Source organism: Equus asinus, chromosome 3 (assembly GCF_041296235.1).
Source record: "Equus asinus isolate D_3611 breed Donkey chromosome 3, EquAss-T2T_v2, whole genome shotgun sequence".
NCBI lineage: Eukaryota > Metazoa > Chordata > Mammalia > Perissodactyla > Equidae > Equus > Equus asinus.
In genome coordinates, this window is record NC_091792.1 from 87,507,924 (window position 1) to 87,534,889 (window position 26,966).

General features: G+C 37.0%; 1 protein-coding gene and 1 pseudogene across 3 annotated transcripts in view; both read right to left on the reverse strand.

Moving 5' to 3' along the window:
- Window positions 1–26,966, reverse strand: part of GRID2 (glutamate ionotropic receptor delta type subunit 2) — a 1,392,659-nt gene that overhangs the window by 537,135 nt on the left and 828,558 nt on the right. For all 3 annotated transcript variants that reach the window (XM_070505363.1, XM_070505362.1, XM_014838689.3), the window contains exon 8: window positions 12,224–12,343. In XM_070505363.1, the coding sequence (XP_070361464.1) occupies window positions 12,224–12,343 (120 nt within the window). The remainder of the gene's footprint in view (window positions 1–12,223; window positions 12,344–26,966) is intronic.
- On the reverse strand, window positions 21,744–24,710 carry LOC139044910 (DNA replication licensing factor MCM4 pseudogene; annotated as a pseudogene).

Sequence of the window (26,966 nt, forward strand, 5' to 3'; positions counted from 1 at the left end):
CAGTAAAAATACCAGGAGCACAATGAGAAACACGCTGTCCATTCACCATCATATGTTAAGAGTCTCCATGTTGTTGGGGATGAAGATCAGCTGCCAAACAGCAAATTCCTATCTTTAGCGGAGTCAATATATTGCTTTTAGCACATCAATCTATTTTTTCCCCTCTTTGCAAATGCAACAAATTGTGGTGCTTGTTTTTATTACAACATACCTAACCTTTTCCTCAAGAAGTAAACCACGGGAGAAACGGTATCCAAATAAACAGTGGAAACTTACAAGGGGGCAATAGTTTACACATCCCAGCCATTCCAAAGTCTCAGAAAAGTTTTTCTTAATAATATAGTTTCTATTCAAAACAAATAAATACCAATCCCTTCATTTTCCAGGCATTATATAAAACGGTTTAATTAGGATTAAAGTCTCAATGGTGCCTGACTAGCTTTCGTGTGTCAGGTGTCCAGGTCACAAAGGAAAATAAAATTACTGATAAGAAAAAAAAAATAAAGACAAGAAGGAGGCAATGCAATCAGCAGTCACCAAAAGCCATGATTACAATTTCAATTATTCATCACTGATATGAACATAATATTCATTAGTTTGAATGAAGGGCCACCGCACAAATGAGTTGTGAATGTTCTATCAGCAAATTTGGTGAGATTATGTGCCCAGACTATTTAAATTTTATAATCATCCCAATGTATAAAACCTAGTTCCGGTTGAAGGAGAATTTATAGTCTCCTGAAGTAGTCAAGACAGGTGTGGGAGAATAGGAGAGATGTATAATTAAATATTTTAACAGACTACAGAAAAATTCAGAGTTAAAAGAAAGCAGATAATCTGAGTTCAATGGCAAGCCCCTGGGATTATGGTTCAACTGAACCTGCCATACCATGAACGTGACTGTTTAACAAATTAGTCGCTGTGAACTTCCAACATACGTGGACGAGCACCTCACTCATTGTGTGACTCCTTCCTGCCACTGTCTGCCCATTCATACAACCTCTTTGAAATAAACCTTTGATATCTACCACTGAAAGTTCAATCATGACAATGAGAACTTGCCAAAGGAGTGCATATATGAGCAACTGTTTCTCATTCTGTGTATTCCTAATTTAGATTGCTTTCCTGATTATTGCTCTGGTAGTGGGTCCTGGACATTAATCACCATCTGTGGCTGAAATTAGAAATGCAGTTGTTCAGTGGATGATAAGTACCACCACACTGTGTAAGTGAATTTGAGCTGGACGGGAGTTCATTGGCGGTGTGTGTATGTTCACATGTGTGTGTCTGTGTGTGTGTGTGTGAGAGAGAGAGAGAGAGAGAATGAAAGAGAGAGACAGAGAGAGAGAGAGAGAGAGTTTGGGATGAGACAGATTTTGGTGTGTCTCGCTGTGGGTGCTGCCCAGCAGAGTCAGAAGGAAACTGAAGCTTGCCTACTCTGTATTAGGTATGGTTCTAAACTCTTAACCCAATCAGTCCTCAGCACGTGGACTAGAAAGTGTTGCTGCCCCTGACCCATGAAGGATTAATAATCACTGGAAAAGGCTTGCCAACAAACTGTGACCCAGAGATGAGAAGTCCGGTTAGCCAATGATGGGTAAGACCTCCAGGGGGAGGCAATCTAAGCCAAGCACGGTGGCCTGGGGGCACAGATGGAGACATGATATCAGGAGCAGGAGGGGCTGTTGCCCAGGAGGCCTTGCCTGTTCCGAGATAAAAATACACGAGCACAGCAAAAACATGGTAATATCAAAACAGAGGCCGAGGGAGGGCTCCTTGAGAAATCACTAAGAATTCTTGGCATCTGCTAATTACTTTGTCCAGAACACCTGTGTATGTTTAACAGACGTAAGCTATGTATATATTGAAACGCTGGTTATAATAAACTCAGAGTGGCCATCAGCCCTCTCCGCATCTATCCTGATGTGTACATTGGATTGCAACACCGACAGAAAGGAACCACAGACTCTCTGGGTCTCTTTATGAGCATATAAGTTTATAAACTTTTCTTGAGAGTCTGTGTGCCTATAGCAGCTACTTTGCTTACAACGAGCCCTTTCCTCAAAAGCCTTAAAGTAATCCACACCAAACAAACAACCCAGATTTTGTAGTCCTTCCAGAAAAGTTACTGATTCTATTTCACCAAAACTTGGGCTGGAATTTTACTCCATTAGGCATCTTTACCCAACAGTGGAGAAGCCAGTATCATCCCACCCACCAGAAGAGGGAGCTCCTGTTCTCCCCAAGAGGCAGCAAATGTTGTGTGCCTGAAGCAGGACTCCCTCAGGAGTCACCTCAACCCAAGGAACAGCTAAGTCTTCCAGGAAGGTCAGAGTAACTCTAAACATCGTTGGATACAGCTATCATTTTCTCATCTATGTAGTAGTAGTAGTAGATGGGCTCTCTTTGAAACAGAAATTATCCAGGCTGTGGTGTATACTTTTGTTCAAGACTGTAAAGTTCCCCTACCCATCAGGAAACTGATGGGGTCAATGATTTTGAGAATCTGATAGATTGGAAATTTTATAAGGTACTAGATTGACTATCACATAACTTTGTGGTACAAAATATTTCCTTGAAGATACATCAAAATAAAAGCTGATGGGGCTAAATTGATTATGATACTATCTTATATATAAAGGAGGGTGGAAGCAAAAACAGCATATCATCAATTCACAGCATTTTTTCGGTTCTTTCTATTATACAAATCTTCCAAGTTATAAATTCATTATTACAAACATGACAGTAAATAAGGATGGCAGATTTTCCAGTAATGGGCTTAATTATAAAGACTGGGTTCAGGCAGGCTACGTTTCACACTAGATTCTGTGTTATTAGCTTCCCATCGAACTGCAGATGCTCTCACGTCTTCATTAACAGACTTGTAGAATTTTAGAGTCAGAAAGGACATTAAACGAAACAAAAGGTTAATGTTTCATGCTGTCATTGTGATTGTCATGTATAATGCTCTGTCATTCGCACCTAAAAGAAAATTATTTCCCCAGCTTGCATAGCAATTTCTTGTCAGAATAGCAGCTAGACTTTTCATTTCTTGTATTGGCTTGAAAATGAATCACATAGAAGACTGTCCATTTGCAAATTGGCATTATTTGAATTATCCCTCATTATGTAACCTACAAACATAACTTCACTTAATCCTTACAACAATCTAAAGTGATAGGTATTATTATTCACATTTTACAGATAAAGAAATTGAGACTCACTGGGTTTAGTAGTCCTAAGATAACACAGTAAGTGACAGAATCAGAATTTCAACACAGGTGTGTCTGACAGCAAAGGCTATCTGCTTTTCCCATTACTACATATTAAATCTAGCCTAGTTGTTAGAAAATGATCTTGAACTACAAATACCAATAATTCCTAAAGAACTTGCACTTTTGTGGGTCTTTTCCATTTTGCTTAGAATGATCAATCTAGTTGCTTGGAATGGTCAACCTATTATTTCCCTATTCTATATGAATCCTTGCAAACAAACTACATAATCTTACTTAATAACCACTAAAATAATTGATTATGTTTTTGGTGACCAAGTGGCCAACTCTGCTAGGCAATGAGGATACAGTGACGGAAAGGGTGTAATTACACATTTTCTTTCTTTTTTATTAATTTATTTTTTGTTGCTGTTGTTGAGGAAGATTAGCTCTGAGCTAACATCTGTTACCAACCTTCCCCTTTCAAAACATTTTTTTTTGCTTGAAGAAGATTAGTCCTGAGCTAACATCTGTGCCAATCTTCCTCCACTTTATATGTGGGATGCTGCCACAGTGTGGCTGACGAGTGGTGTAGGTCTGCTCCTGGGATCTAAACCCTGAGAACCTGGGCCATTGAAGTGGAGTGCACCAAACTCAACCACTAGACCACAAGGCTGGCCCTACATATTCATTTTCTAAAATGGCATGCCAACAACTAATTTATGTGCATAAAATTGTTATTTTTCACTTGAATAAAGGAAAAACACAGTTGTTACACTTGTAGATGCAGAAAAGAATCTTACAGATTCTTATGTCAGTATGCACATGTATTCATTAGTTTAGTCATTAAATACTTAATGAACATCTACTGTATGTCATGCATTGGGGGATATAGCAAGGAACAAGAACATTTGTGTCTCATGGAGTTACATTGCAGTGGAAAAGACAGACTATAAACAAGTAAATTTATTATAGCTGCCTGTGGGTATGTATATCATATATGCACACATATACACATATATGAATATTATATGTATAATGATATGTATCCATATAATTTCAGTTTGCAAAAAGTGCTTTAAGGAAATATAAAGCAGGGTAATACAAAAAGGCAAATACTATTTTAAATATTGCAGAAATGGAATACAAATGCAATAGTGAAGACTATCAGTATAATATTTAATCATTGACCATTTGAAGGCGAGAGTTTTTTTTTCCTCTTTCTCAGTACAAGGCAGTAAAATATTGCAATTCATTAAAAATAGACCAATGACAATCTATAATACCCTTTGCCAAAACAGTACATTAGGTTTTCCCAAGAACACAAAGCTGTAGGTTTTATATTTGTGAATTTAATGTTGGAGAAGCTGAGTAAAGATTCTAATCCTATCTGAGAAACGATTATACCTGGGAGCCAGAATATCTCTGCTGTGTCATTTTATTTCATCAACTTACATAAGAAAACAATTTTATGAAGATACTAAGCATTACTATGCAATTAAGATTGGTTGTGAAACCAGTTTTAATCTATTTTTCCTGGCCTTATTTTCCTCTTTGTGATAAAGTTCAAAGACATTAAGTCTAGAGTATTAAATTTTAATGCTGAAACTCAGTCCTCACAATAAAAAGCAAGTAGCATTGGCAAAACCAAACCAAACAAAGAAAAATTTATACACTAAGCAAAAAAGCTATCGTGTAGAATTCCTCTTCTAAGAAAAAACATAAACTGATCCTTTAAAGTAAATACTTAATTTAATCCTTATTTTTAATGTCTTCTAATAAATTTAGCTTTAGAAGATTAGATAGAATGTTATTACTTAAATTATTTTTCTTCTTGGAAATTTTGTATGGTGATGAACAGAAACAGGAAAAACCATATATTCTTGCAGAAAGTTTAAGGATATAGAAAACCTTGATGATTTCAAAATTTGGCTTTAAGGTTCGCCTGATTAGGTCTTAAAGGATGCACAGTGTCTAACACCTTGCATACACCATCTACTGAATGAAACACCACCTTATATCAAAGTAAAAGAAAGTATAAAAAATATCAAAGTGGGAAAGCTCTTCATTTTAATCAGGATTAGAGAAAATTAACTAATCTTTTTCACATTCCTGCCAAATTAAAAAAAAAATTGGAACCTTCTCTCATACAATGCCAAGGGAGCAAGACTAGTCCAAAATTTGGGACTTGGTCAATCTCACATTGAAATCCTAAGCAGACACAACCCTGCTTAGTTTATGAGAGCTGACAGTATCCCTGCTCGAGGTGGTAAGGCTGCAGGCATTGTGCACACTTAGCCACTGGCAGCAGAATAAACACTGACAGCTTGACAGTTCATCAATTGGAAAGCCACTCACTCTTTTTGAGACATGGAGATACTGGAAGTGGAACCTTAATTACGGACACACATCTAATCTATACTGTAAGTATTTGCACACTAATGCTTTCCCTTGATAAGTATCTTTGAAGACATTGTATATGTGTTAATGCCCATATGAAGGAACTGCTCCATTTATAAATGGAGCTAGCAATCCACAAACTAATTCATAACACTCCTAAAATTACTTGAGAACTAGATTTAGAGATTTGTCAATTTAGTAATTAATTAAAATTGCAGTTTGGTAGAAAAACCTTTGTTACAAAAACAAGTAAATATTTAAAAATTAAGAATGCTTAAAAAAATTTAAAACAAGAATACAAAAAATTTTATGTGTCGAAAATGTAAAAGGTGCCGTAAAGTAAATATTTATGGTCCTTTTCATATAATCTCTATATAACACCAACACACTGGAGTGTTTCAATCCGGTTTGAAAGTTGGAGCATGTTAAATAAATAATTACAGGAGTTCTTTAATATGATTCAAGAATAAAGTAGACATAACTTGAAGGATATGATTCATTGTCAACTGAATGGCATAGAGGACACATTATGGACTATGAATACAGAGTGGGGTGAAGCAACTACATTGATCTTAGAATTACGTTGATCCTAGAAGGCTAAATGAAGCCCACGTCTGTCATGCTTACACCCTGACTTTTTGAGTGTCTGGAAACCATTCACTGTCAGAGCCATGAATTTAGATATCTCTCTCCCAAAACACAACTTTCTAGCTCTGAAGGTCTCTCACTGAATCCAAATCAAAATAGAGCCTCTTCAGACTTACTGAGGGCTCTTTCTCTAGAGCCATACTTTCTCTCTGTTGTTGAGAGGCCTCCTGTCTTCATTACCATACATGTCCAAGTGAGATTTCATGCTTCATCACTTCAGCCATTCTTTTGCCAATGTCCTTACCCTCACTGCCTCATTGTATTGCTATCAAAAAACAACAAAGCAAAACAAAAACAATCTGATGAAATCCCAATTCTACATTAATTAAAATTCATTCCATCCACTGACTGCTGCTCACAGAATTATACAGTCATGTAGTTTACTGCTACGATGAATTTTCAATTTCTAACCTCTTATGAGCCATCAGCCCTACCTGGAAAATTCGTCCGTGTTCCCTAATTAACTCTCTTCTATTTGCCACAACGGCTATTGCAAAACTTACTTGCTGTCTATAAACCTCCAATCTCATTATCTCTAATGTTTTCTGCTATACGTCTCTCTTAGCTGATAATCTCACTTGCCACTTCGAGAAAAGATAGTATATTTTTAAGAACTCCTTTAACTTCTTGACACCGAACAAGAAGACTTGCTTGCATTTACACCATTCTTTCCTTGCTCCCTCCTTCCCTTCACTCTGGAAAACAGTGTTCTACATGCCTAAGATTAAGCATTCCATCTAATTCTGGACCCAATCCTCCCTTTCTCTTGGACTTCTATCAATGATCCTCTTTCTTTCCTTTATCTTCTTTCTCTTCCTCTCTACTGGCTCAGTCTGTGAGCATTCAAACATACTCAAGTCTCACATTCTGAAATTTCTCACTCTCAATTTCACAAAGCCATTTAATGACCATTCTCATAGACAAACAAGTTAATACGGTATTTACCTTCTTCTACTCATCACCTTCCTTTTTACTTTTCAACTTGTTGCTATTTAAACATATGACATTATCACTCCACTGAAATTTCCCCCATAAATGACAATTAATTGCAATATTTTTTGGTGTATCGGACACAGTTCTGGATGTGTCACATTACTAACTCATTTAGCTTGAACTTATTTAGGGATTTAATAACATGCCCAAGGACACTTGGTTTTGAGTAACACAACAAGAATTTGAACAGTCTGACCTTAGCAGCCATGTTCCTAACCCATTTGCTCTACTGCCCTTATTGAACCCTGAATTCCTAAATTCCATGGACCCTTTTTTAGTCTTTATATTACTGCTTTTCTGCTACACTGCTCACCCCTCTCTGTTTCTTGAAACTCTTTCTTCTTAGCTTGTATTGCTTCAGGAATTATACAATTATAATTATAATGAAGTCATAAATTATAATTTCACAATTATAATGAAGTCATAAAATGTTTTTTAATATTTGAAAATTAACTAACAAAAACTCCAAAGAAAGATATATTACTGCTTGCTATAAACCTATAAATATTTTCACTTTCTGAATCTTCAATTATATGTCTATTAAACTGACTTTATGATTCTATGTTAATTATTTTGTTCCCATCTGTCTCTAGATAATGTAGCTAGTTTCTTATTGCTAAATTTTAGTTTCTTATTACTAAATTTAATACAATTGAGGGCAGGTCTTCCCTAATAGTTTCAACAACACTGAAGCCAGAGTCAGTGCAATATTATCAAGGTGCTGAAAGACTAAAGACTGCAATTTAAAATTCTGCGTCTAGGGGAAATACATCTAAAGAAAGCAGATGAAATAAAGACATCTTCAGATAAACAAAAACTGAGAAATCTGGCCACAAGAAAACCATCAACAAAGGAAATTTTAAAAGCTGTACTTCAGGAAGAAGGAAAGCAATTCTAGATACAGGTGCAGGAAGAAAAGTAGAGCAAAAAAGTGGAAAATATGTGGGTAGATGTAAGCAAATATTTATTGCACAAAATAGTAATGGTAATACATTTTGGAATAAAAAGAGAGAACATTAAAAACATGACAATAATAACACAATTTGAGAGGTGGATACATTGAGTAAATGGAGTTAAAATGTTGTAAGTATGCTTTTATCTGAGAGGAGCACAAAGATATTGATTCACTTTAGATGTTGATAAATTGAGCATGCATGTAAGTTCTAGAGGAAGTATTAAACAGACAGAAGCAGAGGATGGAACTTGTAAATCAGTAGATGAGGAAAGTAAAAAATATGTATTAACAATCCAAAAGAAGGCAAGAATGGAGAAAAAAGGATCTTAAAATAGATGAGACAAATAGAATGTACAAAATGGTAGAATGTACAAGAATGTACTTAAACCCAAATGTATTAGTAAATAATGTATTAGAACATTATTAGTAAATACATTTCACATAAATACATGAAATGCTCTAGTTTTTAGGTATAAAAGTCAAATTTGTATCAAATAATCAGTTATATGCTTTTTATGAGAATTATATGTGGAACAAAAGGATACAGGAAAGTTGAATGTAAAAAGATAGTAAAAAAAAAATGCCATCCAAATAGCAATGGAAAAGAAGATAGTTCAACTTTATTATTAGCAGACAACACATTCTCTAGGGAAGAATGCATTATTAGAAGTGGAAGTCTTTATAATAATAATAATACAGTATTATTTACCAAAAAAACTATTCAGAAATGAAAATAAATCCAGATCTCAAAATGTTTCAGCTATTCAAAAATATAAGATATAACGAGCAATTTCATGCTCATATAGAGCATATAAAAACACACAGAAGAAAACTTTAAAAGATCAGAAGAATAAAACTTCTTGAATTGACAAGAATTAGAAAATATTACTTTTATTTTTTATTTGCCATGAAAAAATAGAATCAGTAATACAAAAAAATTTACCACAAAGAGAATTTCAGGTCCAGCTGGCTTCATTAGGATGATCTATCAAACACACAAGGAAGAAATTCTTCCAATTTTATATAACTCACAGAGAATAGAAAAAGAGGAAACCCGCTCCATCACAATTCATGAGCCCAACATCAATGTAAAAACCTTAAGCAAGGTGGTACCAAACCAAATATTCTTTATGTAAAAATAAATATAGTTTAATTTTATATAAATATAAAAATTGGGCTTATCCCAGGAATGTGTGGAGCTTCCTTAATCTGATCAAAGTTACAAAAGAAAAAGAAATACATTATATTTAGTAATGTAATGTTCACACCTTTTTCTCTGTGATTGGTAATGATCCAAGGAAGCCTATTAATATTACTTGCATTCAGTGTCACCCTGGAGGCCCTAGTCAGTGCACTAGGTAAGAAGAAATCAAAGATGTATAAATTAGAAAGGAAGAGTAAAATCGTTAATCACAGATGACAATATTCAGAGAATTCACCAAAATCTACAGGTAAGTTATTAGAATTAAAGAGTGGAGCAAGGGAGCAAAATATAAAATCAATATAAAATATCAATGTCATTCTCAAATCAGCAACAGAAAATGGAATTTTCAAAGATATTGTATTATATAGATATAATATAATACCATTCAGCAATAAAAGTGAAAAAGAAATTAGTGACACATGAAAATAAGGATGTATCTAAAAAAAACATATTGAGATAAAGATGCTGCAAATGAGTATATAGTACACCATCGATTTATATGAACATCCAATTTATATACTACATCATCAATTTATATGAACATCCAGACCAGGCAAAACTATCTGTGTTGGAAAGAGTGGAAACAGGAATGATGGGACTTTTTGGGTGTCAGAAATGTTCTATAAGCTGATCTGGGTAGTGGTCACATTGGTGAATGCAATCACTGAAAGCCATTGTGGACGTAATTTGTGCATTTTATCATATTTAAATTAAATCTCAATTAAAAACAAACAAGATAATGTATTGAAGAGTGAAATTGTACTCTCTTCTTTTCCTATATATTAAAAAAATGTCCAGTTGGATAAAAGGCTTCAATTTAAAAGGCAGAGCTATAACAACTTAGAAATATAATTGAGCGTAATATCTTTTTGACTCTGGCAGTAAGGAACGATTGCTTACATAAGACTAAACGGCAATAATCATAAGGGAGAAAATTCATAATTCTACTAAATTTAAAGATATTATGAATGGTATGAAAACAAAATACACAGAGAGGAAACTATTTGCAACATAATTAAACAGCAAAAGACTAATATTCAAAATATATATGTAACTCCTAGAATCAATTATAACAACAAAAGGCAACAGAAAACAATGGACAAAAGACTTGAATGGGAAATTAACTCAAAAAGAAATCTGAAAAGCCAAAATATATAGGAAAGGATGCTAGAATCTTTTTATAATCAGGGAAATGCAAACTGAAACCATGAGGATATATTATTATATATCCAATAACAATAAAAATGTAAAAGTCTGACAAAACCAAGATTTGGCGAGAACATGAGGCAATGAGAACTCATTGCTTTGCTGGTAGTATGTATGTTGGTAAATCTCTATGAAAATGGGTTTGAGGTGATCTAGTAAAGTTCAAGATATACTTTCTTGTACTGCAGCAATCCTACTTCTGGATACAAAACCTACAAAAATACACACACAAGTACAAGAGTATATATCCAAGATATATGTCCAAGAATATGAACAACAGTATTGCTTATGATAGTCTAAAAATGGAAACAGACCACAGAAGACTGTTACAGCAACATAAATAAATAAACTACAACTACATGTAACAAGAATGAATAACACAAAGGGAGTGTTGAATGTCATTCTGCAAGCAAGAAAAAAGAATAATGCCATATTGAGTCCATTCACAAATTGCAATATTGGCAAAACTCAATTATATTATCTTAGGATGCACATACATGTGATAAAATTATATTTAAAATGTAAAGAAATGAGTGTCATAAAATTCAGACTAATGATTATACCTCTGAGAAGGGAGATCAAGGATGTAATGAGGGAAACATATATGGGGGTGTTTAGGATGCTTGACACGTTCTATTTCTTGGCCATAGTAGTGGCTGTTTCCTTTAAAATAATTCACTAACCTATCCTTGTGTTTCATGCAGTTTTCTGTATGTTTGCTATGCTTCACTATAAAATAGTAATTAAAAACGCATTAAGATAGTTTCACCTCCCCTAGCACAAATTTAGTGAGAGGTTTTTATTGCTAATTAGAAGAAATCCTAATTTCGTTTTGTCTGTTTTTCTTCATCCTACATCTCAGCACTAAAAAGAAACACCTACTGAAGAACCTCTTACTCTCAACGTAGCCAAGTTTACACAGTTAGAAATTTATAGTTATGAGCTTTACATGCGCAATTACTGTTGGTTTTTCCCTATCAAAAATATATAAAAATGGCAAATCCAAACTATAGAAAGGTTATTTGTCCCGGGGCTTTCATATATCTGCTTGAGAAAGTTATTGTCACTGTATTTCGGGAAACATCCTTTATTCGTACTCTGCTGCTTACATGTAATCTGTAGTACATAACCAGAGCTCATTTCCTGCAAACCACTTTCTCCTTATTGCATGACACATATAGAAGTTGAAATACTACACTATCTCACTTTATAGTAGATTTTCCCTCTTACCATATGAAATTTATCAAAGCTCTTATTCTGATTTTGTGGATGCTACAAGTTAAAAACCAAGCAGCTATGTATTGTATAAATGTTAAATTCACTATTTTATAAGAATTATTATTATAATGAATGAAAGATGACGCTAGTTCCCTCAGCAATCATCAGATTATTTTTTTCCTTTAAATTCTTCTAAGGAGTAAATAGAATTTATTGCTTAATACTTCTGGTAAGTATTTAAGGTCATTGAAATGTCTAATTCCCCCCACCCCTTTCAAGCTACAATATGAACTTTAATGGAGATTGTGATCATGTTGCGTGGAGAACAATCAAACGAAACCATAATTATTATAGGAAAAGACATTTACTAATGTCTCTGGGTCTTACTTTGCGAACACCTCGGCCAAGCTCTTCTCCATAGTTGGTTCCAAGAATTTCAAAGTGGACGTTGGGATTGCCTCCATTTTCTCCAAATTCTAGCTCACCAGTCAACCCACTAACTCCACCCTAAAGGATAGAAAAGATACTGATGTCAGATTTCAGAAGAAGTAATATAATAATGATAATAATAAAACATAAGGGAAGTTGTAGAACACTATTTCTGTCTATAAAATAAATATTATCTTAAGCATGCAATTATTAACAGACTATTTTTTTAATAGGTGCACAGTATAAATAGGAGCAAAATTGAAAGTAATGTTGAGATTCACTCAATCCAAACTCATCCACTTTACAGACAAGGAAATTTAGACCCAAAGAGTCAAATGACTACTAAAAATGACACCACGTTAAAGCTGAGACTAAATTCCAGGCTAGGATTTTTGCCACCATACCTTGTGGCATGCATGGATCCATTTGACAAGATGCTTCTGGAGAGCATAAATCTACTCTGGAGACAAGTTTTGACAGTATTCTTTCTTCTGCTCAATTCTATTCTAATTTGATCTAAAATTATACGTGGGAATCTTAAAAGCTACAGTCTTTAAGTTATTGGAGGTTTATTTTTCCTCCTTCTTTAAGTATCTTTTCCAAATTAAAAGAAAAAAGCTAAATGAGACTTGAAATCTGTTTTTGCTCTTAAATCGTAGCACTGGCTGTTGAGATTCATTGGGAATTTCCAAGCTTCCTCTTTTGTTCAACATGACAGATGTTCATTTCCCCAACAGATGGCAATGTAGGTCATACTTCTCTCTTTCTTGTTTACCATTCTTTTCTCAGTTTAGTTTATCAGCCTTCACATTATTTAGGATTTTACAAATAAAAATCACATTCTGAGTCACTTCTATGCTAAAGTATTTCTAACTTAGAATTTTGGCCTGATAATCACATTTATTTAGACAAATTATCCCAGTTTGTAAATTGCTTCAATTATCACCTTTATGATATTGCTCCTTAAATTTATCTCATTTGCCATTACCTCTAACTCAGTTTGTAGTCTTTTTTGGCAGGCATTATGATGAGTTTGTGATATCTCCTACTTCATCCACGAGTTGTAGCCCATTGCATGACACTAAGTTCATAACAGGCTTTCAATTAAACCATTGTTTAATCATTATTTTCAACATTTAATCGATTCCATTTTTGCAACAGTAATAATCAACAAAACTGATCCTTCACTATTATTTCCTAATAAGACAGCTTCTCTTTTATTATCCAGTTTTATTAATAAAAATTATGTTGCATTTGATATGTCTGCATTCTTCTCATCTACGATTGAGCAGTCAATAGCATAGATTTTGGAGTCAGACTTCCTGGATTTGATCAATGGCATCAGAATCTACTAGCTGTGTAAACTTGGCTAAGTCATTTAACTTCTCTATTCCCCAATTTCTACATCTGTTAAATAGCAAAGATAATATTACCTACCCCAGAAGATTATTATGAGTCTTATGATGTAACACATGCAAAGAATATAGAAGAGGGCCTGATAAATGGTGAGAGCCTAATTACTATCATCACCATCATCATCATCATCATTATCTACATGTTTATTTCATTCTTTAATTTTGGAGACTTTCTAGTTCTGCTAGAAATTGTAGGCATGCTTCTGGTCTTTTTTTTTTAATTTTTATTTCTTTCTTTCTTTTCTTTTCTTTTTTGAGGAAGATCAGCCCTGAGCTAACATCTGCTGCCAATCCTCCTCTTTTTGCTGAGGAAAACTGGCCCTGAGCTAACATCTGTGCCCATCTTCATCTACTTTTGTTTTTATATGTGGGACGCCCACCACAGCATGGCTTGATAAGCGGTGTCATGTCTGCACCCGGGTTCCGAACCGGTGGACCCCAGGCTGCTGAAGCGGAACGTGCACACTTAACTTCTGTGCTACTGGACCAGCCCCTGGTCTTTTTAAACTAAAATTTAGTGGGGTTGCAAAATTACATTATATGCTTGAATATTTACATGGCTTTGGAAAATGTTTTTGCAAATTTTGACTCAATTACATCTCATAGATTAGTATTTGGGGAGAAAAGAGTTAAAGTAACTGGTCTAGGATCTATTCAGCCTTTTACTGGTGTGTGTGTGGGAGGCAGCCTGAGAGGAGACAAAATAGAAAGGAGGTAAGTGAGTCTAATGTCCTTGTCAATGGGAACTCCAGGTAAAAAGACCAGTTATATTTACCAGGAAGAAGAGTCCCTATCTACAAAAGTCTTGACCAGGATGCCCAGGCTAAAGAATTACTGTAGTGACTAAACTCAGAATCCGTGGATTAATGGCTTATGGCTCCCTGAAGAAGGTGACGGAGCTTTTCACTTTCCAGGGTAGAAATGGAGGTATTTCATAACGTCAATGCTCCCTGGTGCGTGTGGTAAACCTGCAAAACCTTCCTTGGAGACAGAACGTGCTTGTCCAATGTGGGAAGAAAGGCCTTGAGGAGCCATGCAGAATGTCCTGTAATCTCTTTCCTTTGTCTGTGCCTCTCGATTGCCTCTATCTTTGATACGGATAAATTATCCTATCTTGCAAGTCAATTTGATCCTGCATGTCTGTTCAGTACTAATATCTCAAAGAATCCAATTATCACTTAAGATTTTAAAGATTGGCGTAAGTACAGTGGATCTTACTATCATTAATACCTCCAAATGGCAAATACCATAGGAGTTTGACTGACAATATAGCCTCTATTACTACACATAAATTCAAAAGACTGGTATTCAGAAATCTTTTTATAAGGGCTTTTCTTGTCCTCAACCACATATCTACCTCTAATCAAATATCTCATAATTGTATCAGAATTTCAATTTCCACTTTAACACTTTATTCCTAGGAAAAAGAGAAAGAATATTGTATATCAATATGATTTCCACGTTGCAAATACGCTATATTCCTGAAATTTTTAAACTTTTGAGCATTAGACTGCCTGGCACTATATTATTGCTATTCCCAATCAATACTCAGATGGCACTCTGGGCCAATGTCTTTATCCCTGGCTGGTATCTAATACTGAGCAACTTAGTCCATTTACATTACAAATGGTACAAAAAAAACATAAATCTTGGGACCTACATTTAGTTTACTGTGACCTCTACTTATCTTGTTCACCTTTTTGACTTCATAATTTATCTTCTTTGTATTATATTCTTAATGAGCTGTTAGCATGTGTAATCAGTAAAATCTTCCCTCATGAAGATACAAGGGATACTTGAGAAGTCAGTATTTTAAGCAAATAAACCCTTTAACTGAAGCCCCTTGTTACCTTACCCAGACTTAACCACTCTGATTTTTGATTGCCGAACAATACTCCCATGCTTTTGAGTTTTGGGGTGTTTTTTCTTTCATCTATCCTCAGATTAACCTTGAAAACAGAGCCTTGACAAAAATGCGTGCTGGCCAGGTGGTAATGAGCAGTCATTATCTTTGTGCATGCACAGTTGTGTCTTTTATCTCTTGGTGATTCAGCAGATTCCAGACAAAATAAGCTAATGGGACATGGATAATATGAATAATACGTACAAGTAATTTCTAAGTGTCCTTTAAATTGACAGTAAAAGCTGCTGCCAGAGTAAACCTTTTTAAAAATACAAGTAAAATTGGTTTGGATTTCATCCTTCCTACTCTATATAGAAATACCAGTGGGCATCAAATATAGAAAGCAGAGGAGAAGAGAAATAAAAAGAGTATAATCAAAGGTCAGGAATAATTTACCACTGGAGAATCAGTTTCTGAAAAGGCAAAAGTTTGCTGTTCCCCTATGGATAGGATAAATTGGAAAAAAAGAAGAAAAAATGTTTACTGAGAATGTATTTCACTCTGTTTATAAGCTGAAGGATTTTTTCCTATGCTTGAACTGCAAAGTAACTTACAGATGCTTTTGGAGGATCATATGGAACATCCAATATTTATGACACTCCTCTGATTTCCTTATACATATCTCTAGGTTCCTTGCAACCTGCAGACATACTTGGTAACCAAGGACACCTTGTTAAATAAACATGAGCCCAGCAAGCCAGTGAACACACTGGGAGATGCCAGACTCAGCTGGGTGTCCTGGTGCCCTCAGGTTTCATAAGTTAATTTCACAGAGAAAAGTCCCTAACAGAAGGGTTGATAAAAACTGCGATGCGAGATGCAAAATAAAAAAATAAAAAGAAAAAATTTACTCTGTGTGAAATATTTAGTTGCCATACAACATGAACATGTGTATATATGTGCATAGATAAATACATATATTTACATATATACATACATATTCAAATAGTCATTCAAAATAGAGACTTGGAGCAAACTGAGTAAATAGAACGTTACCAGCATTTTGGCCATGCCAGCTACATCTTAGAGAAGAAGAAATTGAGGCCCAGACAACTAGTTCTCTGAAGAATCTGAACTGAAATTTCCGTACTTTTCTTCAAACTTTTTGCCTCATACTTTTTCTTCTAGACTATGTAAACTGTGTGTCCAATATAACATAAATATTTCATAATGGATTGCCCAAAAATTGCATGTTGTTGGACTGAATCAAAATAAAATTTACACCATTTTACACACTTTATAATTCCAATGCCCTGAAGTTGGAGTGTACATTGATGAGTCCACAAGAGGACTATCCCAAGGGCACAGACTGCATTTTTAAAGCTCTTCTGGCAAAACGTTTATTTTCACACATTTTTGTAAAAATGCTATCTTATATTCCACATCAGTACTGTTTCTGGTAAGTCGGATTATGTTTTCCTAAATTCTCTCTCTCTCCTTCAGGTTTATAAATTCTAAATGGTACATAGTGCTTTATACAAAAGGCAAAATAGGATGTTTCCATTCCTTAAGTACAAAAATAAAAAAAAAAAAACTTATTAGAGTTATTTTTGACCAAACCAGAAAGCTAGAATCACCCTTTTCTTCTTCTTCTTCCCCACACATTGTTGGACCATAGAATCTTATTCCAATCACCTAAATACCCTGGAAGACATTGACTTCCATCATCCCCAGGACCCACCACGGCCCAGGCTTCCCCTGCACTGGAGCATCAGCCTCTTGACTGTTGTTTCCTCATCCAGGCTGTGCTGGTCCAATGGCAGCTGCAGAATAGATTCTCCACTTGGCGGCCACTGAGTAATCTGATTTAAATACCTGTTTAAAATACTTCAGTGACTTAAACTTACTCCTTGAATAAAGTTTAGGAACTTATTTTACTTTAACTTTAACATGGTCTACAAAACCTTTCAAGATCTTTCCCCGTCTACCTCTTTTGACTAATGAGGAGCAATGTCCCTATTCTGTCTTTATTCTAGCCACCCCAGTCTTATTTCAGAGGCTTAAATGTGCCAACCTCTTTCCTCCAAGCCTGCTAACATTCTATTGCCCTCACACATTCTCCTTTCCACAGTCCTGGAATACCTTTCCCTTTCTTTTCTTTTCTTCTTCTTTTTTTTTTTTTTTGAAGAAGATTGGTGCTGAGCTAACCTCTGTTGCTAATCCTCCTCTTTTTGTTTGAGGAAGATTGTTACTGAGCTAACGTCTGTGGCAATCTTCCTCTATTTTGTATGTGGGACACCGCCACAGCATGGGTTGATGAGGAGTGTGTAGTTCTGCAGCCAGGATCCAAACCATGAATCCGGGCCACTGAAGCGGAACACACGAACTTAAGCACTACATCACTGGGCTGTCCCAGCCCTTCTCTTTCTTTTCCTGGCTAATGCCACTCACCTTAAATGTTTCCACTTATCTGTCACTCTTCCTCCTATGTAGGTCCTCCAGTCACAAATTTCCAGAACAGTTGGGGTTTCCCCTTTTGTAGAACTGACCACACTTGTAATTATTTTTGATATTTCTATTTTCCTTCCTTATTCTGTGATCTCACAGTATAGCATATGGTGATATTCAATAAATATTTGTTGAATGAATACATTACCATGTAAGAATTAGAGTAATTTCAATATTTTTGCCATTCTAAAGAATATGCTTCTAGGTTTCAACACATATCAAGATATCTCTTTTAGATATAATATGTATCAACATGTATCAATATGAGAAAATGTATTGGTACTAAAAGATTTGAGATACTGTGACAAATGTTGATATATTCTTATTTTCCTACATTTGGTACTGAAAATAATTACCACAAAGGATTTAGCAGAAATTGATCAACTGAGCCAATGTGGAAGTATTTGATACAAGCATCTATCAAATCTTGATTGGCATATCATGTAGAACACCCAAAAAATGTTGGTGCTTTTATATGAATATTTTGAGTTTAAGATTTTTCTTAGTTTTATTAATTAAACAAAAGATGTAAGCATATTCTCTCTAAAACTCAGCTCTGATTTTGTCATAGTCGTGCTCAAAAATTATTTAGGGTCTTTGATTTACATATAAAATAAATTATCAATCTCTTTCCAGTCCAAACTATTCCCTCCATGTGTTCTGTGCACTCTGGTAAATTAATCAGTCTTTGTCATTGTCCATATGATTTATTCCAATAGATGTGTCAGCCAGAGTGATCTCACCACCTGAAATATCCTCTTCTCTATAGCCTTACTTATCTCAAACATGTTCATTTTCAAGTTTCCATTAAGATGCTATCAGTTCCTTGCAAATTTTTCCATTTTCTCTGTTTTGGGTCAGGTTCCCCAGGATCTAGCTCTGAAATGGGGACTTGCTTATGTGAGGGAGGGGTCCTTGAAGTGCTCCTGAGAAAGGCACCCGCAAGGGAGTGAGAGAAGTGGGACAGGACAGAGGGTGAGGTGACGCTGCTGTGTGAGTGTGGCAGGGGCTCTGAGGATCCCACGGGCCAGTCTAGAGTTACAGCAACTCCTTGGGCTCGTTCCAAATGGGACCCAGACCTTTCTAGTTCTGCAATGGTCAGTCCTTGGCTGCGTGCTCTTCCAGAAAGGGAGTGGACAGCTCCCTTCTGCCCAGGACAGTTCCTGAGTGCCCTCTGGAGAAGGAGTGCCTCCTGCGTGAAGCGGGGATCTGGGGGTGACCCACAGCCACCACCCTCTCCCCAAAGATTCCCCAGGATCCTATTTCTACCACAGTGGGGCCTTTCGTGGTCTCTCACTTGAGGCTATAGCTTTTTGTGTACTTAGCCCATATTCACTATTAGGCTCTAGATTCCTTTGTAGGTAATAACACAGAAAAGTTTGAATAACACATTCTGCAGTATAGGCATTTGCCAAATCACTGTTGAAAGAGTGATGAAAACATGATTGAAAAAACTGTACTCTCGGAACTGTCTCAATATTAACAGTAAGCAAAAACAGAAAATGATTGCCATTTAATCATAGAACAAGTCTGTAAGTAAAAATAGGCTGCCCACATTGTGTGGGTGTAGTAGTGTTTCACGATCTGTGAGAAAGAGAGTAGATCTGTATGGATTCCACAGATGCCTAAACGTCCCAGGGAAGCGGTTTTGAACTGTGGTTCTGAGAACCAATTGTGGTGGGAGTCCACCTGTGGAGATCCTCCCCCACTGTCATCCAGAGCAGTCCAGCTTTTATTTTTTACTTATTTGGTGAAAAAGATTTGCAAGCTTGCTCTAGGGTACATAAAATCAATAAATTTAAATTACATAATATGAAGACTCCTTACCAAAATATTTATTACAATTAAATGTAGCTTCTCATAATAAACTAAACAATGCATATGAGAGCAAATAAACTTTTTGCTACAAGAGCTTTCAACAATGCTGTCTACGCCTTTGCAATAGTCCTCTTGCAGACTCTTCAATGTACACTCCAACTTCAAGGCATTTGAAAAGCTAAATTAACACTAAGATACTGTTTATACAATATTAGCACATGGTGCTTGTACCTTGATTTCTTGGTGTATGTGTTATCTTTAGCCAAGTGATTTTGACAATAGTGAATAAAAAATGCTGCTATGAGCAATAAAAATGGTAAGTGGTGTGGTACATAGAGCACAGAATCGGAAACAAGAAAACTTGGCATTTAAAACTAATTTACTGTGTAATCAACTCTTACGTCATTTAATTTTTCTGAGGCTCAGTTTTCTCTACCTTAAAATTGGGGAGAAGAGGTTAGATTAACTTTATTTTACCTTGCTACTCTAAAATTGTCATAGTTAACTAATAAATAAAAAAATTTGAGAGGCCAGCCAGGGGTGTAGTGGTTAAGTTCACACACTGCTTTGGTGGCCCAGAGTTCATAGGTTTGGATCCTGGGGGTGGAATTGAGCCATGCTGTGGTGGCATCCCACATACAAAATAGAGGAAGATCGGCACAAATGTTAGCTCAGGGATAACCTGCCTCACCAAAAAAAAAAAAAAAAAAAAAAAATTAAGTAGAAAAAGTAGTAAAACAAAAATGGAAGGGTACATTCTTTATACAATTTCAAAAAATATCTTCTCAAATAATACCCTCAATATAGTTAATAACAAAACATTTGTGGCATTTTTATTAAAGCAAGATAGTGTTTATCACCAAAATTATGTAAGTTTGGAAGTGGAAGCTAAGGTAGTTAGCCAAAAGAAGTTTTATTTTATTACTTTTAAAATTCTATCATTTAGGAAAAAGTTTTATATATTAGGATAAAGTGGCAGAAGTTAGCCTAAAACCTAATTATTTCCAATCACTCATTTCTGGTCTTCCAGTGGCCTTGAGAACAAGCTTCTAGAAGAATTGCAGTTGGGTGTGATAACAGGGAAAGGAGATCTGGCCAAGCCTCGGGTCACATTACAAAAACCCCCAGCAGACGGGTGATGGGTAGTAGAAGGTATAGCACAAAACGCACGACCAGACTGCTATTTTCAAAAAATACTGACATCCTGCTATCTGTGCACACATACAAATTAAAAGCACTGGTGCTAAAAAACACACTTCACAATAATCTCTGCTGCCTATGTTACTAGTTGGCACAGTATTTTTACTTAAATGTGAACAAAAAGGAAAACTTACACTTTACTAAGGAAATTGAACCCAAGTTAGAAAAATTTTATAGGTCAAATAAGGATTTTAAGAATCTGTTTCCAAAGAACACAAAAACTAATTTGAAAAGAGATCTGCCTCCCTATGTTCATTGCAGCCTTATCCACAAGAGCCAAGACTTAGAAACAACCTAACTGCTCATCAGAGGATGAATGGATAAATACAAGAGAATACTACTCAGCCATAAAAAAGATGAAATGTTGCCATTTGTAACAACAAGGATGGACCTCAAGGGTATTATGCTAAGTGAAATAAGTCATAGGGAGAAAGACAAATACTGCATGATTTCACACATATGTGGAAAATAAAACAACGACAACAACAAACAAACACATAGATAAGGAGAATCGATGGGCAGTTACCGAGGGGGAGGGGTAGAGGTAGGTTGGAAGGGGTAAAGGGGCACATGTGTACAGAGATGTGTGGCAACCAGGTTTTCGGTGGTGAACATAATGTAGTCTATACAGAAGTTGAAAAACAATGGTGTACACCTGAAATTTATGTAATGTTACAAACCAATGTTACCTCAATTAACAGAAAAAGGAACCTATTTCTATTGACGGCAGTGGTGGCAGCTGATTGGCTATAAGCTGCACATTCAGGGAAGCAAGTAAGCAAGTGCAACACCAGGTGCAGGCGAGCAGAACACACAGCATGGCCGCAAGACCTTCAGAACAAGTGAACAGTTTTTCAGTCACTGTCAAGAAGTCAGCAGCAGCTGAGGCACACAGTGCTTCTCCAAACATATTGGTAATTGCTATGTTAAATTGTCCCCAAATATTTTCAAGAAATTGCTGGTACTTAAGAGCTAGTGTTTTGCCTTCAGATAAAATAAGTTTTGTCAATGCTTCAGCAAATTCTTCTTTCTGTTTAGAAGAGGTGGCACTCATTCCTGTAGTAAGAATAGGCATTCCCCCCCCCCCCCCCCCCCGCCGCCAGTCAGGTGCAGACTGCTGAAGAGTCTCTTGATGGAGGCGTTTGTCCTCTTCGACATCAACTGCTTCAACTTTGTTTGAAAATCATACTTTAGCATGGGCTTCTACTAAGCCAATTAAGGATTCCAGCTGTCGAGAGTAGGGAGAAACCATTCCTCGGCTACGACTGATCTTCCTCACGTCTACATAAGCCTCGAGGAGAGCCTGGCTGGCTTCCAGCCCCAGCCAAGCCGTGATTGTGCCGTGAGCATAGCAGTGTAGTCCCTCAGCGCTGCCCTGTCCGTGAACTCCTCCTCCCCTTGCTCCTCATTCTGGCAGTGCAGAGCCACGAGGTGGTGAGCCAGGCGCCTGGCAGAGGCTTCATCCTGCAGGTCCAGCACAAGGAAGATCAAATCAAACCTTGATAAGAACCTGGGAAGTAGCTGGACATTTTCAATGGCAGTTTCCTTAGGTTTCCATTGAGACTCCACATGATTTGCTGCTGGTAGGATACAGGCGTGTGTGTTGAGCTGACAAATAATGGAGAGAGACGGCAGTTCCATGACTTTGTGCAATACTGATCTTGTACTTTCATTCATCTTCTCAGACTTATCAATACAGCAGATGCCATTGTCACTCAGGACAGGGGCACCAGTCTGCAGAACCAGCTGCCTCATCTCGGGGCCTTTCACTACATGTGCTCTTAGGTCCACGGCACTGCAGCCTTGCCCAGATGTGTACTGGTCCCAGGGGGCCAGGCTGGACACATACTACAGCTGCTGGGGCTTCCTGGTCCCAGGGTCACTGCACAGCAGGATGTGGATCTCAGCATGAAGTCTGCCCCTTCCTGTGTGACTAAATTCCTTCTTTGTTCCTTGGAAGAGCAGACTCAAGATTCCCTTTTTAAAAATCTTGGTGTTCTTACATGTTGGAGCCAAGGCTGAAGTAAGTCTCTCAAAAATGTCTGGTTTTCTGGAAGTTTCCTTAAGCAATTCCAAATGATTTTCTGAAAAAAGCTTCTGTTCTGCTTCTTCATGCAGAAGTTTAGAATCCATTTTCTGATAATGAATGAAATCAATGTGGATTTTGTATATTTTTTTCTTTTAAAGATTGGCACCTGAGCTAACATCTCTTGCCAATCTTCTCTTTGTTTTTTACTTCTTCTTCTTCCCCCCAAAGCCCCTCAGAACATAGTTGTATATTCTAGTTGTGAGTCCTTCTGGTTGTGCTATGTGAGACGCTGCCTCAGCATGGCCTCATGAGCAGTGCCATGTCTGCGCCCAGGATCCGAACTGGTGAAACCCTGGGACACCAAAGCGGAGCATGTGAACTCAACCACTCTCGGCCATTGGGCTGGCCCCCTTTGTAGACAAAATTCACATTAGTCACTCTTGGATTAACACAATGGGAATAGCTCGATAGACGACTGTAATGTTCACTAGGTCCCCAGGTTAAACCTTGTCAACAAGATCATTGTGAGTAAAGAGGATGACTGTGAGGTGGCTGCCCGGCAGGCGTATCTTCAGGAGTCTCTTGAAGTTGATCATCTGCTTGGGGGAGAACATGAAGCAATGGAGGGCCAGTGCCATGCTGTGGGCGATGAGGCAGCACACCCACATGCAGGCTCAGTGATTGGGCCATGGTCCAGCTCCAGTAGGGCAGTTTGGGAACACACCTGGAGCTGCAAGAAGGACTTCTGCGTCTCGGGAATCAGCTAGGATGTTCTGATCACCATGCCACTGATGGTGATGAGCTGGTCAATGTCTTCTGCATTCAGCTTTCTCATATTCTTAGTCTTCAACATGTTGAATGGTCTTACTCAAACCTGATGTTGTAAGATTGAGTCACGGAAACCGTCAAAGAAGATCTCATTATGGCCATGTTAAAACGTGGAATAACTTTCTGTGGGTAGCATATGAGCTATCTGTACAGATTTTTGTCAAATAATTTTGTGTTCACAGTTTACATTTAAAAATGGCTCCCTAATAACATTCATCTCCTCAAGTTGTTGCGTGTACAGAGTTTCAGCAATATCTATGGCAACATTTTCTTCTTCTATAGCCAGAGGGCCAATAAAACGCTGAAGAAATATCTGAAAATTTTCTTTGTACGTTGTCACGTTTACATCTCTTCCTCAGATCACAAGTTTTTGGCCTGGAGACTGCTTCCTGGCCACTATAGCCTCTGTTGCTGACCCCTACTTCAAATTCACCTGCACACCCTTCTGTGCCAGATCCCAGGTCAGGCCTCTGCCTCATGGGTGTATCCCTAACACCACGACTAGGGGTTCCCTCTACCCAAGAGTTGGGAGTGCCATATGTCAGTGGTGAACTAATATCAAAATTAAGAGGAATAATTGAAGAATGCATCAGAGGAGAGCTGGAAGATAATGCATCCTGTGCTGCAGGATTCTGCAGGTGTCCTCCAGGCCAGGTCAGCTTCTGCTGCAGCTCCCCTGTAGAGGTGGAATCTTCGCCTCTACCTGTATCTCTGAGATGGAGATGACCTAGCATCCTCACTTGGAGCAGGGAAATGTGATGCCTCCGAAGCACACAGGGCTCCGGGGTGCACCTGGCAGGTCATGTTCCCAGACAGCCCCAAGAAAGGTTTTTAAAAACTCTAAAAAGATGTAAAGTATTAGAGTTAGGTGATACTAGTTTTAGTTTAAGATGATGTCGGTATCTACTTGAAACACACAAGAGAATAAATTACAAAGAAAGAAATGAGAATCGGGAGTTAAATTTCATGAGTCAGTCAGGTCAGTTACAAAACATATCAGACATCAATAACTTTCTTATGTACCTACAATAAATAATTTGAAAATATAATGGAAACATACCCTATGTATGATAGTATGCACACACAGACACATATACTTAAAACCCTATGCAATTTTAGGAATAAATAAAATGAAAATATGTATGAAGAGCACTATAAATGTTTACCGAGTGCTATACAAAAATGACTATATGGATAGACACCATGTTCATGAATGGGAAGACTCAATATTTTAAAAATTATAGTTCTTTCAGAAATAATCTATAAAATTCATATAAATATCAATGGCTTAGGGGGCTAATAATATCTAGGAAAAATAAATAATTGAGAATTAACCTCTAATTTTTTAAAAAAGAAGAGAAATGTAGAGGGATCTATTATATCAATTCATAAAGTAAATTATAAAATTACAACAGAAGAGTGCCCTGGAAATCGCCGCCTCCCCTTTACTGGACTCTACTGTATATTGATAGCACTTATGTGAACTGCGTTGCTGTTTAACTCTGTTGTCTCATGCCCCTAATGTGAATATAAATTAGTTAAAGGGCAGACATATGTTCTGTTACTTCTTTGTCTCCTTGCAGCAGTGCACAGGCTTTATGAAATGTATATAGCCTGCCCTTAATACAGGCATGCAGTGGGAGTTCGAACGTAATTAAGAATTTTATCACTAGAAGATTTCCACTATAATAAAGAGCCTGACCTCAGTGGTGATGCCTGGATGATGACTTCTTTTTTAGCTTTGCCCTCCCTTTCCTATTTGGCTCCACATCTGGACAGGCTGATTAAGAATACCCATCATGCACCTCCTTCTCTGACAGCTGTAGGAAATTTAAGCCTCGCAAATCTCCAGCCGCACCCCGTAGCCCCGATAAAGGCCCAGCCACACCCTCTGCCTGGCCCCAGGAGGCCTGGAGCTGCTTACATTCTTCCCAGGAGAACTCGCGTGAGTAGTAAACTTTCTCCCAAATTCTCTTGGTGTGTGGAGTATCATCAGCCTGGACATCCAAACAGGGTGACCAAGACACTCATATGAGGCAAAGTAATATGATTGGAAAAAACAATAGCTCCATTTTTTAGGTCAATTTGAAATGTGAGACAAAAAATAATGGAATTGAGGGGCTGGCCCCGTGGCCGAGTGGTTAAGTTCGCGCGCTCCGCTGCAGGCGGCCCAGTGTTTCGTTAGTTCGAATCCCGGGCGCGGACATGGCACTGCTCATCAGACCACGCTGAGGCAGCGTCCCACATGCCACAACTAGAAGAACCCACAACGAAGAATACACAACTATGTACCGGGGGGCTTTGGGGAGAAAAAGCAAAAAGTAAAATCTTTAAAAAAAAAAAATATAATGGAATTGAACATTTGAAATCATACATGTCATCCAAACTGTGTCTAGATACATAAAATGGACATATTTCTTTAAAAGGTGCCACTGGGTTGCAAGCTTACAGGGACAAATATGCAAATATTCCCCCTCAAAATAAAATTTCATAATTATTGTATCAAATCATTGTTTTGATTATAAATTTTCTAACAGCGACATTTTACATATTGAATTGCTCCATGAGAAGTACCTACATATGGTCGTGTCTCTCCTTCCCTCCTACCTAGACTCTCACTAAATAAGTGTCTCCTAAGCAACCTCCCAAACTATTATTCTGTCTTCGTGAGGCGGCTGCAGAAGAATGAACGTATTCAGGCTCCTGCATCCCAGCCAAACCATGAATTAGTAAATTGGCAGGATCAGAATCATGTTCAACAACCTCCTTGGATTCATACCTGCCAACTCTCTGCACAGATAGAGCTGGGAGATTCTGGCAACACCTTGAGTTTAGATTTGACTTATTCATTTTTCAGTTGGAAAATCTTTCTCTGCCAATATATTCAACACATTTAATTCTCAAGCACTTCTGTTGATAAGAGCCTAAATTCTCATTAAAATGATTCTTTTCCAAAGAGGAAACAGGACCAAGGGAAAGATCCAGGTTATTCTCCATTTGAAATATTTGTTTCCTCCACTTCCTGTTTTTGGTACATCTGGTTCATTTCTAGCGTTAAAT